This window comes from Micropterus dolomieu, linkage group LG09 (genome assembly GCF_021292245.1).
Source record: "Micropterus dolomieu isolate WLL.071019.BEF.003 ecotype Adirondacks linkage group LG09, ASM2129224v1, whole genome shotgun sequence".
Taxonomy (NCBI): Eukaryota; Metazoa; Chordata; class Actinopteri; order Centrarchiformes; family Centrarchidae; genus Micropterus; species Micropterus dolomieu.
The window spans coordinates 29354662-29370894 of record NC_060158.1 but is presented as its reverse complement, the minus strand read 5'-3'; the positions used below and the strand labels follow the sequence as shown (position 1 = coordinate 29370894).

Genomic DNA, 16233 nt, shown 5'->3' with positions numbered 1-16233 from the left:
ATGTATTGTCAGTTATAGATCTGTAGTTGATGCTCTGTTGATGCTTGTATGTTGTTCCTCAAATATAAGTCGCTTTGGATAAAAGTGTCTGCCAAATGAGAAATGTAAATGTAAGAACATAATATAATAAATAAAAATAAAGAGGAAGGAGAAGAGAACCCTATTGTTTTTTCAAAAACACCTAAAGCAACAGGGCTCCAGCAGTAATGAGAACAGCTTGGACCTTTAATAATATGACTGAATTATGAATAATAATTGAATAATTATGAATAATTATGAATTATTTCTTGGTCCAGAGATGAATCACTGCTTAATGTTGACCTCTTTTCTCTTTTACTCAAATATTAATAATATATTAATTATTTTCAGTAGCTGTTCATGCATCACATTCTTTCCCCTCCTCTTGTTGTTCTCTCTACAGGTGTACAAGGAGAAGCTGTATGGAAAAAAGTATGTGTGGTTCCTTATCGGTTGGTACGCAGACAACTGGTTTAAGATCAAGGACCCATCCATTAACTGTACAGTGGAGCAGATGACAGAAGCTGTGGAGGGTCATGTTACCACTGAGATTGTCATGCTCAACCCAGAGACAGTGCGAGGAGCCTCCAACCTGGTAAGACAAGCATAATAATGTGACTTTTCAGTGGTGCTCAACAGAACCATCTGCAGTTGCACAGGTTGCTCTGAATTTATGATGAAGCATTAATCCAGGGTTTATATTTTGCTAGAGCTGCAAAATAACTTAAAGACATTTTAGACTTAAAATGTAAAAAACATTAAATCTTCTCAGGATTTCCCAACCTCTCCCGTTTAGGATAATTTTACTTGAATTCTTTTCTTGAATCTATGTGTTTCAAAGAGTTCCTAGAATTAAGTGTTGTTTCATTGATACTAGTGCAGCAATCTGCTTTCTTCTATCTGCTTTAAGATACTGACATTGATATCCAGAAGATTACTGATACAAAGGAAGCCACACTGGAAACAAGTCAAAGTGGTCTGCCGCAGGATTTCTTTTTGGTACAAAAAGTAATTTGCGACCTAAGACTTGTTAAGACAGACAGCTTTTGCAATATAAGATCCACTTCATGTTATTTTATATGTTAGAATTCATATGAGCGCAGAGTGGCAATACTCCACTTTGCATAACAGGTTTGGCTAATGTATGATTTATTATCATGTTGTGGCAAACTTTTATATTTGGTCTTTTATAATCTATTTCAAAAAGTTGAAGGAGCTCCAGATAACTAACTAATATAAAAACCCTGTCTGTATACCAACAGATCCCATTTATATATTATACTACAGCAAATATGTTTTATAGAAAATGTAACTGCTACCTGCATTGTGTTCACAGGCAGATTTTAGGTGTGGCATCCTTATACTTTGATTGATTTTACTCTGTTTTACACTGCGTATTCAGCTTCCTAAAACATGTTCTCCTACTATTCTTTGCACTGCTGCTCTGATGATCCACCAACTACAGTACACATGAATCATCAAATAATCCAGATTAACGTTACATTAACTAGACTAGATATGCCAAAGATGCCACCAATGTTTGAGGAAATAAGACAACGAACCTCTACATTTGATTTAGATGGATTTCTCGACAGCTTCTGTGACTTGTTTTTAGACAAGCTGCAGTGTTAAACTCGAGTTCAGGGATGGGTGTTGTTAGAATTTTATCAATATTCAATCGGTTCTTTACCAATAATCTTATTGATTCTTTTTCATTACTAAAAGTGCTCTTTTAAAATATTTTATTTAAAAAAGGAATAAATTCAGAGCAGCATTAGAAGTATTAGAGTGTTTTATATATAACTAAATATTTTTACTAGAGCAGCAACAGTAATGTTTACAAGAGCAAAGTCATTATATACTCTTTATATACTATATACCCTTTGTACATGTTGACATGTTTATGCTTGTTAAACAGGTGTCTTGATGAAGTATTGGCTTTTTAATCATGAACCATTTGAAGGTCCATCTGATCAGCAGCGGAGCAGTTGCCATACTAGGCAGTAATGCAGGCTGAGAGGATGCTCCACTGGTGCAACTGTAGTTCTTGAGAGTTTTTGCAGAACAATTGTCTTGACCTCAATATTGAGAAATCTTTGCTTGATTTTTGATGTAGAAGGAAGCCTAAATTATTCAGGCATACAAACTGGTCAGGATTAAAAAAAGGTGAGGAGGATGCGCAAGCAGAGAAACATAACAACGGTGTAAGAGGGGTATTTTTTTAAGCTTACATGTTGAATAGATAACGTGCATTTGTCTACTGCAACAAGAGAAAGATACCGACACGCAAGGGTGTCCCTTTGTGTTGAAAAGTGTTGGGGACATAAGGGCTCAGATTAGGGGTGTGACGATACTCTTAGCTCACGAGATGTGGCGATGCAACATACTGGTGTCACAAGAACGAGATGTGATGATAAAATAGCAGTATTTAATAGAAATCATCAAAGCTGAAATATATGAGTTGGGGGATCTGGGGGAGCCCCCCTGGAATATTTTGGGCATTAAACAATTTTTATTTCGTGCATTATGGTGACATTTCCTGTTCTGCCTTTCCTACATCAAGTTATGATGGAAATGTTTTTATTTAATTAAATCATTCTGTGTTGCTTTCACATATGTTTCTCCTGTAGATCAACTTTCCTCATGTAATATATTTCCTGCTGAATTAGCACACATGTCGGCATGATTTAGTCTTCCCTCCTCTTTTGTCATGTTCACACGGAGAGAACGGAAAATTTGGCCAAATAGAAACTGTGACAAGAAGTTGTTAAAGTTACTGGCTGGTGCTGCACGTTTTGGGGTCATTTTATAAGCAGTAGCTTTTTCATGTTGCTCCTATTTCTCAAAGAACGCTTTCAAAAAGTGATGGGGACATGTCCTCAGTGTCCCCAGTGTAAATAACACAGATGCCGACACGTTTTTCCTGTTGACATTAGCCTACATTATATACAGGTTGCTGCCACTGCTCTGAACAATTAGCTTAGCTAACGTTACTGGTAAATAACAGCAGGCAAAGTTATAAAATTGGCAACGTTACTGTATCTGATAGGACAGTTAACATTGTAAGCAAGCTTACTTCTGTCTTACGTCAGAGGAGAGGACTCTATAAATAAATGGGTAGGCCTAAATGCAGTCTTGGCAATGACCAACCCCCCCCCCAAATATTTTTTCATCGGATCTGCACAAATCACGTACGTGACCCATTTAGGTTTCAAAACGGTGAAAGGTGAGGAGTTTTCATGCCTGGTTATTGCTATAAATATGGTTTTTCAAAACACCCCCCAACCAATAGATTTTCAAAAACATGTGAGTGGCTAATCTGGAGAGAATTGTCAAAATAGTGCTTTTATGAACAGCAGGATGAAATCTAACTCCATCCTTTGGCTCCATTTCACAGATCAACACAGAACTAAACATTGGTAGACAGAAGACCCCCACTTCATTCATCCCTCAAACAACTGACTATTCTTCTTTAATAAAAATTTATTTAGCTGGCATTGTAAAGGAATAAATGTTTTGTTGCCCTGTTGCCTGCTGGGTAGTGTGTCCAGGATACTGCTCTGCATGCTGGTGCTGATAGTGATACTAAAACTCTATGAGACAGAGGGGTTATTAATGTTCAGAGTGTGTTATCGGCAGGCCCTGCTGTCTGGAATTTCTGTTGGAGTGAAGAGGGGAGCACTTGAGATGCAGGAATGGGCTCATATTGATCAAAGTGCAGTGAAGTGACACAGAGGCACAGACATTATCCTGGGGGGGGGGGGGAACAGGTTTCTGCCTCTCCCCTTCATCTTTAGCTCTGCGTCTGCTCGGAATACACCAGTCACCAATCACGCTTCCTCTGTCTCGAATCCTGACAGTTTGATAGTCTCATCTGATCACTGCATGAAATTGTGCATTTTATCTAGTCTTTGTACTAACAGCATGTAGGGCTCAGTTGGTAGAGTGGAATGGGCATTATTTGTAGAGTTGGTAGTTTGATTTCAGAGCTCCTCTTGTCCAAGTGCCCTTCAGCAAGACACTGAAACAACAAATAGTGTATTAGAAAATATTTTAAATTTTATGTTTAGAGATTGTGCTACAGTAAATTAAGGATAATACAGTATCAGAAGGTTAAACAAAAAAAAAGATAATTGATAAAATGAGATTCAAATTAAACCGAATACAACAAATGCTAATCAGTTGAGAGAAAGCCTTAAGAATAGGACGACCACTGTGATTTAAAGGAGAATATTGACTTTGCTTGCTATGAGATCCTAAGGCAGGGTGATGCACAGCTGAGCCACACAGACGGCAAATGCATGGTGGCCCTCATGGGACTGTGGGAACTTATTGCCCATTGTCACATGGCACAAATAATGTACTGTGATGATTGATCATTGATGGCAACTACATGATGGCAATAATAATTTATGATCAATGGCTCACTGCTGGGTACATGATCAGTTTCTCCCTCCGTCCTGCATATCCTGTCTGCTGTGTTTGTTACAGCTGCTGACTGCAGTGGGAGCAGCAGGTTGACGTGCTGTCCCCACTAGCATGTCCTGGATGCTCTCCAGATGCTTCTGTCAGCTTTGAAACCAATCTGACTATGGTCAAACAGTTTCACTTCTACCCTGAACCTCTCCTTGAAGCTATCTCCTGGTCCTGAAATTATATTTGTTGTCCTTGACACTTTTACATTTTACGTGAGGCAATAGATATACAAAAAATTACTGGATGGAATAAACAACATACAAACAGTACTGCTACTTGTTGTAGGACAGTTATATTAACTTATAACAACTTTATTGTTATAGTACTTTCATAAGCAAAGTTACAAAGTACTTAACGGTGAAACAGAGTAAACCATAAAAATGCTAAAATAATTGTATTTCAAGGAGCATAACACAGAATGAACAATAAGGAGCAAACTAAATAAAACTGTATCAGTCATGAGTAAAGAAAAGGCTTTCTGATAAAAGTGAGTTTTAAGAAGTGATATAAAAGATGCTACCAAGTTAGCTAGCCGGAGATCCTCAGGCAGGGAGCTCCAAAACTAGGGGGCACGGACAGATAAGACCTGGTCATCTTGGGTAACAGAGGGAATTTGAACACTTGGAACTTGGACTTGGAACAGTCGTTCCACCAATCTAGAAGAATCTCATTTAACTTGGCAAGAGAAAACATAAAAGAAGGCCCTCTGACCACACATCTGTTACTTCTAGGCTGGATTGCTACAATTCCTTATTCCTTATCAGTCTGTGTATCATGTCACGATCACTCCTCAGAATCACGCTCAAAGTTAAAATAAACTAGAAATACTAAAGAATTTAAAATAAAAACAATTTAGCAAGTTATTAGATATCTTTTGTCATGTTCTTTCCTCTGCAGACCTCCCAGGAGTTTCTAGCCCAGCTGATGTCTAAACTTGGAGGTAAAAATCCAGAGGAGACAGGTGGTTTCCAGGAGGCCCCGCTGGCATATGACGCTGTGTGGGCTTTAGCCCTGGCCCTCAACAAGACTGTGGGGCCCCTAAAGGTCAAGGGTCACCGGCTAGAAGATTTCAACTACAACAACCGAGATATCACAGCTGAGATCTACCGAGCGCTGAACACCAGTTCCTTCGAGGGGGTTTCAGTAAGTACAAAACCCAGAGGAGAGAGGAGATGCAGAATGTGAGAAAGGGCTGAGAGTTCTGATAGTAACATGAGACAGAGAGGGACATGAGAAGGATGGAGTGGGATGTTACAACATTTAAATTCTATCTTTTCCTTTCAGGGTCATGTTGTATTTGACGCGCAAGGTTCCCGAATGGCTTGGACTCTTATTGAACAGCTTCAAGGTATGCAACAATATGTCCCTGTTTAAAAGAGAATATATAACATATCTAAAAATAACGCTTCTGCATAAAAAGTTAATAGCTCCTGAATATTTTCCTGAACGCTGGACAATTTGAGAAAAGCCTCTCTCATGCCCCTGCCATATTAGCTTTTATTCAATTCAATTCAATTTCAATTCAGGTTTATTTATATAACGCCAAATCACAACAACAGTTATCTCACAGCGCTTTTCATAAAAGAGCAGGTCTAGACCGTACTCTGTTTATGGCATCAGTGTTTGAAGAAATGTAAAGAGATTGGAGAAATTCTAACACCCGGTTAAAGCTTGAACATTCGTAATTCAAATGCGTTCAAACCCAGAGGCATCCTGTGATGTGTGATTAGCTAGCAAATTAGCAAAACATTTACCCAGGTGGTTGATTTAGTGCTCTTGTTTGCATGAAATCAAAGTCCAGGCTTGATGTGACAGATGAGATGCACATTTTCGACCACACAGAGTGACTTGGCTGCAGTCTGACGGGCAGTCACCACCATCAGGTCAATATTTTGTTGTACAGTATGAGTCTTAGGCTCCATCCCATTTCACCACTACTTAGCCCTACTTGTCCCAATTCTTGTTGCGATAGAAGGGTAGGGGGAAGTGGTAGGGCTACATAGCCCTCAAAACTGAGATTTTTCAGAGGCACACTCCAAACGGAGGGCTACGAGAAAGTTCCCAGAATGCAAGTATTTTCTTCATAAAATCTACGGTAACCATGGTTATTCTTAGTTTAATGTCATTTCGACGTAATATGGTTATTTTCTTCAAAACAACCGTAAAAAGATTGGTAGTTCATCCACTAGCATGTTGTCTCAATAGCTAACTTCACTAGTAACGTTAGTTACCTGGTAATGATGCTGCGTTTTTAATTTTTAATTGGTGACTTGTTAGATCGCTTGATGTGTGATATAACGTTACCATATGAGAGAGATTAACATAGCGGCGGACGGCATATTGGAATCATTGTAAATCATTGTCCTGAAGAAACCCTATAAAAACTTCTTTGAACGTCAGAACTATCGTCGACTACTGATGATGTATCGGGTTCCTGAAGGGTTGTTTTTTCGTAGGGGAATATTCAACCCCTTGGCCGTTGTAACTCTATTTTAGGGGCCAAGGGGTACACTCGAAAACAAGTGGTAGGGGCAATGGGAATTAGCCTTACTGTAAGTTGCATAGCAGTGACTATAGACTAATATGTTCCTTTCATGGAATTGGAATGAGTTGGCTGAGTGATCACATGGTTATGGTTGTGTCTTATCTGTTGTGGCGTGATGCTCTGGTTGCTCGCTGAGCCTGTATTCTCTATTCAGTCTGTCTGTGCCTGTGTTTCTCTGACAGTGCTGAGATCTGGGACTGTTTTCTGTATTCTTGGGACTGATTAAAAATAAAGCTTGTTTTGCTGATTCTCTTTGTTGGTGCTGGTCTCGATCATCCCGCAAGGGGAGGGTCAGTAATGAGATGCGGTTTGTTTGATTGTTATTGGAACCGTACTGGCCCTGGGCAGTTCTTTAGTCGAGTCAAGTCAAATGGAAAGATAGACATGGAAATAAAATGCTCATTCAAGCCTCACATCAGCTTCTCAACATAAACGTTAATTGGCTTTGCTGCAGTCTGCAAGTTGTAGTTGTAAGTAGCTGCTGTTAAGCTTTGAAAAGATCAAGGAAGTAGTGGACGTTTGTGTTCAATGGGCAATACAATTATTGGGATGTGATCTGATTCTAAAAGGCAATTTACAGTCTTTTTTAAGAATGTAGTCATGCAACACACATTGTATTTACACATCCACGGTTCTTACTCACAATGCAGATCAGGACTGCCCATCAGGAGAGAAGGAGAAGCTGATTGGCCTGGACTGTCAGCCCAGAGATAAAATGGGTAAATCAAAGTGAGCCCAACATGGGGAAGCTACAGTCAATCAGGCCTGTAGACCGTCAGCACCCCCGGCAGCTTTTCATACATGATATGATCGCTGCATATCATCACATGCGATTGGTGTCAGTGCTTGGGATGCGCATGACCAAGCAGGGTGGAGCGAAAATGGACCATGCAGGAGAAAGACATTTCTATGTGTTAAGTCTACCCCCACCCCAGCCACCTTTCTGTCTGTCTGTCTCTCTTTCACACAGGAGGGAGCTATAAGAAGATTGGATACTACGACAGCACTAAAGGCAATCTATCCTGGTATGGAAATGACAAGTGGATAGGTGAGGGACATTCAACTTCCTCAGCCCCCTTTTGTCTCTCTTTATCATTGTCTGTTGCACTCCTACCTCCTAATCTCCTGTTTTCTCTCACAATGTCATTCCATTTACTAATTTAACATGATAACCAGTTCAAAGCTGTGACAGCAATGCAATAAGCTGAAGGTGTTAGTTGACAAAGCAAAGCAAAACAAGAGCAATCTGGATGGTGGTGTAATGGGATTGGGCCCCATGACCTTGACTTTGTGGAATGAAATTGTGTTCCCTAATCAGTACACAGAGCTCTGTGTGCATCCATGTCAGTTCTGCCTCCCTGAGCACTGACAAGATGCAGATCTAACAGTGGTTACTGTGGAGAATGTTGTAAGTCTGTGAAATGGAAAACATTTCAGTGATGCAATGGTCAATTGTAGGGGAGGGGGTATTGATATAGATTGACCTTCAGTTGTTTATTCTGTTTGCGTGTTTGTTCAACTGTCTGTCACAAGTGCTGTCTCAGACACAGCTGATTTCATTTCCTATGGTCCCAAGATGATATCGATGGATTCATGGTGGGTGGGGGTTGGCAGCTATTCCAGAACTAAACAAGGTGACACTGCTTACTGACTGGCAGAGGGGGCGGCAGGATTTTTTGAGGATATAATATTATATTGTCATTGTTATCACTTTGAAGGACCATACCAGTGCTTTGAAATGTCCATTTAATCCCTTTATCACAAATTCCATTTATATATATACTATAAATTCTCAACTGGTCTCACAATATGATTCAATTACAATTATTCTGCCAACAATTCGATTTGATATCATGCATCACCTCTAGGTGTGGGAATCATTAGGCACGTCATTACGATTATGAGAGCTACGATGCAATTGTGAAACAAATAGGATAAAGATGTTCTTTTCTCACTGTGTGACTACTTGGTACTTTTAATGATGCAACCAACTAGGTAGTAGTGACATGCGGCTATTTAACATTTTAACGTTTAATGTAGCTAACATTACATGGCATTATAACATATTACAGCATTATTACTGACCTCTGTTGCTGCTATTTTCATTTCTGATGCTGCTGTTATTATTATATATTCATATACGGGTTGAACTATGCACTTTACAATGCTCTAGCCACACCACGTTCACTCCACCTTTAATAGATCTGCTCTTTTTTTGTCCTGTCTAGTGTAGTTACATGTCTTGTCTTGTAAGTTGATTATTGTAATCTTGTATTGAGTAACAAGGACTGCGAAAAATGGCATTTTGTTCATTCTCAATATACTAAATATGTGGATGAATGAATATAAACAAACTTGAACCAGTAGCTAAAAAACGTACTGTTAGCTTTCCTGCACAGCAGTTGGAAAACAACAGACAGAGTTTAAGTAACGGACACACTGTGACCTACACTGTACATTTACTGCCAGACAGAAACTTAGCGCTCACAGTTTCCTCTGCTCACTTTCACCCTCACTTTGTGTGACCTGTCATAGATGTCCGTTGAAGAATGAGTAGAGGACGCTAGCCAAGCCTTACCATGTGAGTGAAAATCATGTGAAAGTAGCTGCAGTCATTCATTCAGCAGCTGCCGTGTGCCGAACAGGGAGAACACAACTCTGTTGTGTGCACATCGCAGACAGTCCGGTGCTGCACATCCACATTTCAGAGTTCCGCCTTTTTCATTCTGTCAACATTACATTATCAATTAACCTCTAGATAATCGATTATTGAAATTTGGAAATCAATTCAGAATTGTCCAAGTCCGCATCGTGATGCATCTAAGATTCAATTATTTTCCACACCCATAATATTTTGTTATAATTTAGTAAGACATTTCTCTGTCGCCTGATCGCTTAATCCATGTTTACCTGTTCTCAACATAACACATCAACATAATACACTTGTCTACAGTACTAATGCTATCAATATTTTCTACTTTGAGAATTTACAATAATTTAAAAGACCATTCCAATGCTGCTGAATGTCCCTTTACTACCTCCCAACAAAGCACGTGTATTTTAAGTAACATTTTATGTACATTTTCCAAAGCGTACTACATTTGTTGGATTGTTCTCCACTCTAAACGACCAAAACTTTTTAGTGATTTGAAAGTAGCTTAACATAGGAATAGATATTGCCTTCTTCAATCCCATGATCACAGCAAGCCATCTCTCCATCAATCCTCTGAAAACTAAGCTGCTAAATGTCAAGTGTTTGTCAACATCTCAGCTGTGAAGACATGAGCCAGGCTGCAATGTCCCCTGGTGTTTGACGTCACTCTCGTCTACTGTCACTAAAAAAGCTGTAAGCAGTGATACATTGCTGGCTGTGTGCCAGAAAATATTTTTTGTAACCAAGTCAACTGACTCTCACTCTGGAACGCCAAGACTCATGGGAGGGCCGGAGGAAGTGCTACCTCCTGTGTTTTTGGTGTTTGACCTTGCGCTCATGCTGCCTGAAGCTATCTGGGCCATCTGGACTATGTTTGGAGGTCAGCAGATGCTTTCGGACAGTGGATGAATAGAGTTCTGCAAGTATGACAGCCAGTCACCCTGAGGTACTCATCAAGATGTCTTCCTTCCTTCCGCCGCTATGGTTGGTCAGCAGTGCCCTTCCTCTCGGTGAACACCAAAAATAGCCAGGGTGATGTGACAGAATTAGGCCTCCTCAAGATGACCAGGACTTGTACACTGGTTGCTACATGCTGATATGTCAAAGCTCTGGGTCCAAGAAATAGTAGTTCTCTCCCCCACAATGACGTCACTTTGTGTTGAAAAGTGCTCATTGGGGCTCAGATTAGGGGTGTGAAGAGAGACTTAGCTCGCAAGATATCACGATAGGCAATAATAGGTTCAAGAGAACTAAATGAAAAGATCCTTAATCAGTGTTTCAACGATATCCACAATGCCAAGATATATAAGCGGGGTGTCTGGGGGGATCTCCCCCAGGAAATTTTGATCTTTATAGATCTTTAATTTCCTGCATTGTGGTGAAAGTTTCTTATACAATTTATGGTGGAAATGTTTTTATTTATGTAAAAGGAAACACAAAATTCAGGAAGCATATGACATTTGTTATTTAACTGCAAGCTATTTTTCAGAATGTTTTTTTTTAAACAAATTATGCCCTTTCAAAAAGTGGTGGGGACATGTCCCCAGCGTCCCCAGTGCAAATGACACCTATGCTCCCCCAACTCCAACTTATCTTCTTCTCTTACCTTGTTTCTTCCTTCTCTACTTCCTCTTCCTTTCTTTACAATCCATTCCTCTCTAATCCTTGTTTAATTCTTCTCATCTCTTCTCTTCTTTTCTGTCTCACTTTTATTTCACACTATTTGTTCACAATCTCTTAAATTCTCCTCCCTCAATCTTTCTGTCTCCTTGACAACCACTGCTGCACTGCTGCCTCTCTCTCATATTGCCTTGGTAACAATTATGGGGCCAGTCGCCATGGTAACATACTGTCCCAATTCCACCATCAAGGGCAGGGAGAGGTATTAGTGTTGGAGAACACATTTTCCTGAAGGACACTCGCTTACACCCCACCCCCCCAAACCACCCAAATCCACACCCAAACGCACACACACACACAAACACACACACACACAGCGAGAGAAACATTTCATGGAAAATGCAGAAGGAAACAGGGACAAAACAATGTAGTCTTTAAAAATGGAACTCATCGGAGTGTGGCGAACACTTTTGTTAACGCCGAATATGTTGCTATCTTTCAAGGTGACAGGAATAACAGTATTCAGCCATGCTAGCCGCTTGGTAAGGCTGTACTTGGGCACAGCGGTGCTTTGAGCTAAATGCTAACATCTGCATGCTAGCATACTCACAATGACAATTCTAATATGCTGATGTTAACCAAGTTCACCATCTTAGTTTTGCTTGTTTGACAAATTGAAATTTTACTTGATGGTGGCTCTAGACAGGGATGAAAGTAACAAATTACATCATTACTCTTATATTAAAAAAAGTAGTTCTGTCTGTGTCGTGGTGAACAGTGTGAGAAAGGAACAGAAAGATGTAAAATCAGCAGCTGCAGCAGAGACGAAACTGATGTGCTGATGTGACGCAGGTGGGCACGTCCATGTCTTCAGAGGTGACACTTTTGAAAAAAAGTGTTAAATGTCACTGGCCGAGTGGTAGTTGGTGTGTTGGGGGTTCAGGCGCAATCGGGCTAAGCAAATTGTTATCAGTATAGCATTTCAATATATATCTACAGAAGAGGATTAGGGCCACATGTGCATTAGTTCTGAATTTAAAGTCAGAATTCTGAGTTTAATCTCAGGGTTCCTAACAGTGATCGGTCGAGGCAGATGGCCACCCTCCCTGAGTCAAGAGTCTGCTCGAGGTTTCTTCCTGGCCTTTGTCTCCAAGTGTTTGCTCATGGTGGAAACTGCTGGGTCTCTGTAAATAATATTACTGTCAGGGTTTAAGGATTTCAGGTCTTATTTAGGGGTTTTTGGTTTCACGTCCTGTGTTTCTACTGTTCTGCCTTGTTGATTCTTGTGATGATTTTATGTATAGTTCAGTTTTCACCGTCCCTGCTCATCCCGTCATGTCCTAGTTGATGTCTTAGGGTGTAATCCTGGTTCTGTGTCTCAATTCTTAGATCTAGGTACTAGGGTTTTTTTTTTTGCCGTTTAGGTTTTATATGCATTTGGTGTTCTGTTTCTTCCATCCTGGTCTGTTGTCATTTGTTCTGGTCTTAGTCCTCTTGTCAGTCTGTTTTGTCCATGTCCTCTTCTCTTTCTGCATTTTAGTCTTGGTATGTTCAGGTGTTCATCTTGCATCAGGTTACAGTGTGTCTATGTGTGCCCTGTTTGTTCTCTGTGTCTTGCAGTTTTCTGTTTATTCTGAAGTTGTCTGTGTTTGCTGTCTGTATCTAGTTTCTCTTCCTGTTCTGATTTTTACCTTTTTGTGTCAAGAGTGTTTGTTCGCGGCTCGTGTTCCTGCCTCACTTAGTCTGCTTTTGGATCTTTGTTTCACCTTGCTTTTGTTGGATTCTGTTTCCTTGTGGATTAGTAAGTGTAATGTATGCATGTGCTGACCTCTTTACAATTCTTAAATGCTTTTAGGTAATGCTGGCTCTCTAACATCTCACAGATATGCATGCGTTGGTTTCTGTGTGCTTTATTTCAGAAATAAGAGAATTATGCACCACTATGCTTTACTATTTCCATTCTGCGAGTAAAGAGCTTAAAGGATCTATGTGTAACTGTCAGAAAATCCTTATTAATGACACCATGGCCGTTAACTGAAATGCATCCTGTTGCTTGTGCTTTTACTCTGCAGGCTTGAGCAATCATACAGGGCAAAACAGTAATGTGACAAACTGAACGAACACTGAATGCTGAAAAATTAAAAATAACATTACCATCTGTAATGTTCCTATATTATGTTTGGACCATTGGCTCCATGGTACTGACAAGCTTGCCGTTTGCAAATTAACCCATCAGCTAACACTACGAGGCAACCAATGCCACACTCATGCCACACAGCCAAGCCACAGTCAGCTGGCCAACCCCAATTTAGCGTAGCCTAACCTTTATCTGCAACTGTGCAGAAATACTGGCCTACAATAAGGCCTATTCATATGACTAGTGAATGACAAATTATGAGTGTTTTTGTGTGTGCTTTCCTACCATGTATTCAACCTGCAAACCCTATTTAATTCTGGATAATGTCAGTTTCTTTATCCTTCAAATGTAACTGTTAGTCAGTGCCATTACTGCTGGTGGTTTTATTAGATTTATAGATAAAGGTTAATTTGGTTAGCATATTTGGTTCAGTTGTTAAAGTTGACATGCTTTCTAGCTTATTTTTTTGCCGGCATAGGTTTATAGTTTGTGATTCCAGCCTGGCCAGTAGCAATGGCTTCACACGTGTGTTGGGCATTGTTGAGAGAGTTGGATAATAGGGGTGTGAGGAGATCTCGTGCCTCAAGATCTCACAAGATTAAAATATGACGAGATTTCTTGTCAGGCAATGACGTAATACACAGCAGAGTATAAGGCAAGTAGACTTAAAAAGTATTATGAATTCAGATTAAATGATGACGTTAGTCTTATGTTGATGTTGTTTTGTCAGAACAAAGAAATAAAAGAGAGACTGAATTATGACTCAGCAGGGATGATATTACATGAAAAAAGTTGATCTACAGGAGAAACCTATCTGAAAACAACACAGAATTACAGAGAGCTCTGCATTAGATTCTGTTACATTTTGTGTTGTCACCTACAACCTGAATTTTGGGTTTCCCTTCACATAAATTAAAACATTTCCACCATAAACTATCGCAGAAACAAACTGTTAATATGCTTACATTTTTTTATATAATTCAGCATGGAAGATTTCTTAAAATTAGTGTTAAAATTTCATGTCTTCTCATGAACCTAATATCATGTCTCAACTCACCTCATGGGCTAAGTGTCTAGTTATACCCCTATAGGATAATCATGAGTAGGAGCCCAACCGTATGTGAGTCAAACACAGGCTAAATACTGGCTAACGGTACTGCTTTACTTTGCTAGCATTGTCACTTCAAACACAAAAGAAGACTTTAAAAGAAACAAAATAAAATACTGTAACGGAATACTCCCAAAGTAGATCATTAAAACAATTCAATTCAATTTCAATTCAATTTTATTTATATAGCGCCAAATCACAACAACAGTTATCTCACAGCGCTTTTCATAAAAGAGCAGGTCTAGACCATACTCTATGATGTTATTTACAGAAGCCCAACAGTTCCCACCAAGAGCAGCACTAGGCGACTAGGGAAAAACTTCCTTTTAAGAGGCAGAAACCTCGAGCAGAACCATGGCTCAGGGTGGGCGGCCATCTGCCTCGACCGGTTGGGGGTGAAGGAGAGAGAGAGAGGGAGAGAGAGAAAAAGAGAGGGATGGAAGGAGAGAGAGGGGAGGGAGGCAGCCTACACAATATACACACACAGAGGTACAGACAGAAAAGGTGATGTTGCTATAGACTAAATGAAAAATGGTACAGATATTTATTGTTTGTGTTAATGATGATAATCGTAATGTTAATTATTATAATAACAATAATAACAATAGGACTAGTAACAATAGTTGTTGCAGCAGAGGGTAGTAAGGTACTATGAGCTCTTTAAGATAAGATGGTGCCTGACCATTAAGAGCTTTGTAGGTAAGAAGAATGATTTTAAATTCTATTCTGGATTTTACTGGAAGCCAATGCAGAGAAGCTAAAACAGGAGAAATATGATCTCTTTTCCTGGTTCCTGTCAGAACACGTGCAGCAGCATTCTGGATCAGCTGAAGAGTCTTAATGGACTTTTTCGAGCAGCCTGATAATAAGGAATTGCAGTAATCCAGCCTAGAAGTAACAAATGCATGGACTAGTTATTCTGCATCATTTTTAGACAGGATGTTCCTGATTTTCGCAATATTACGTAGGTGAAAAAAGGCGGTCCTTGAAATTTGCTTAATGTGAGACATAAACGTCTTGATCAAAGATAACTCCAAGATTCCTCACAGTGATGCTGGAGGCCAGGGCGATGCCATCAAGGGAAACTATATCTTTAGATAATGCGTCACGGAGGTGCTTAGGCCCCAGAGCAATAACTTCAGTTTTCTGAGTTTAACATGAGAAAATTACAGGTCATCCAGGTTTTAACATCCTGAAGGCACATTTGAAGTTTAGCTAACTGATGAGTTTCATCTGGCTTGATTGATAGATATAACTGAGTATCATCTGCATAACAATGAAAGCTTATGGAATGTTTCCTGATAATATTGCCTAAAGGAAGCATATATAAAGTGAAGAGGATTGGTCCGAGGACAGATCCTTGAGGATCTCCATGATTAACTTTGGCGTGCATGGAGGACTCATCGTTAACATGTACAAACTGAAATCGATCTGATAAATAGGACTTAAACCAGCTTAGAGCGGTTCCTTTAATGCCAATGAAATGTTCCAGTCTCTGCAATAGGATCTGATGGTCAATGGTATCAAATGCAGCACTAAGATCTAATAAAACCAGTACAGAGACAAGTCCTTTGTCTGATGCAATAAGGAGGTCGTTAGTAATTTTCACCAGTGCTGTCTCTGTGCTATGATGAGCTCTAAATCCTGACTGAAAATCCTCAAATAAACTATTGCTC

At 39.7% G+C, this 16233-nt stretch overlaps 2 protein-coding genes and 1 long non-coding RNA gene across 3 annotated transcripts in view; 2 read left to right on the top strand and 1 right to left on the bottom strand.

The window, feature by feature from the left end:
• The window catches only part of LOC123976309 (ankyrin repeat and MYND domain-containing protein 2-like), an 817726-nt gene that overhangs the window by 548827 nt on the left and 252666 nt on the right, over nucleotides 1-16233 (top strand). The gene's annotated exons all lie outside the window — the stretch shown is intronic.
• Nucleotides 1-16233, top strand: part of gabbr1b (gamma-aminobutyric acid (GABA) B receptor, 1b) — an 84912-nt gene that overhangs the window by 24065 nt on the left and 44614 nt on the right. The window contains exons 6-9 of the mRNA XM_046058345.1: nucleotides 422-613; nucleotides 5392-5637; nucleotides 5779-5842; nucleotides 8010-8087. Of these exons, the coding sequence (XP_045914301.1) occupies nucleotides 422-613; nucleotides 5392-5637; nucleotides 5779-5842; nucleotides 8010-8087 (580 nt within the window). The remainder of the gene's footprint in view (nucleotides 1-421; nucleotides 614-5391; nucleotides 5638-5778; nucleotides 5843-8009; nucleotides 8088-16233) is intronic.
• On the bottom strand, nucleotides 3490-11461 carry LOC123976324. The gene is made up of 2 exons (XR_006826326.1): nucleotides 11299-11461; nucleotides 3490-4039 (listed from the first exon to the last, which is right to left on the bottom strand). It is a non-coding gene; the product is annotated as an uncharacterized LOC123976324 (long non-coding RNA).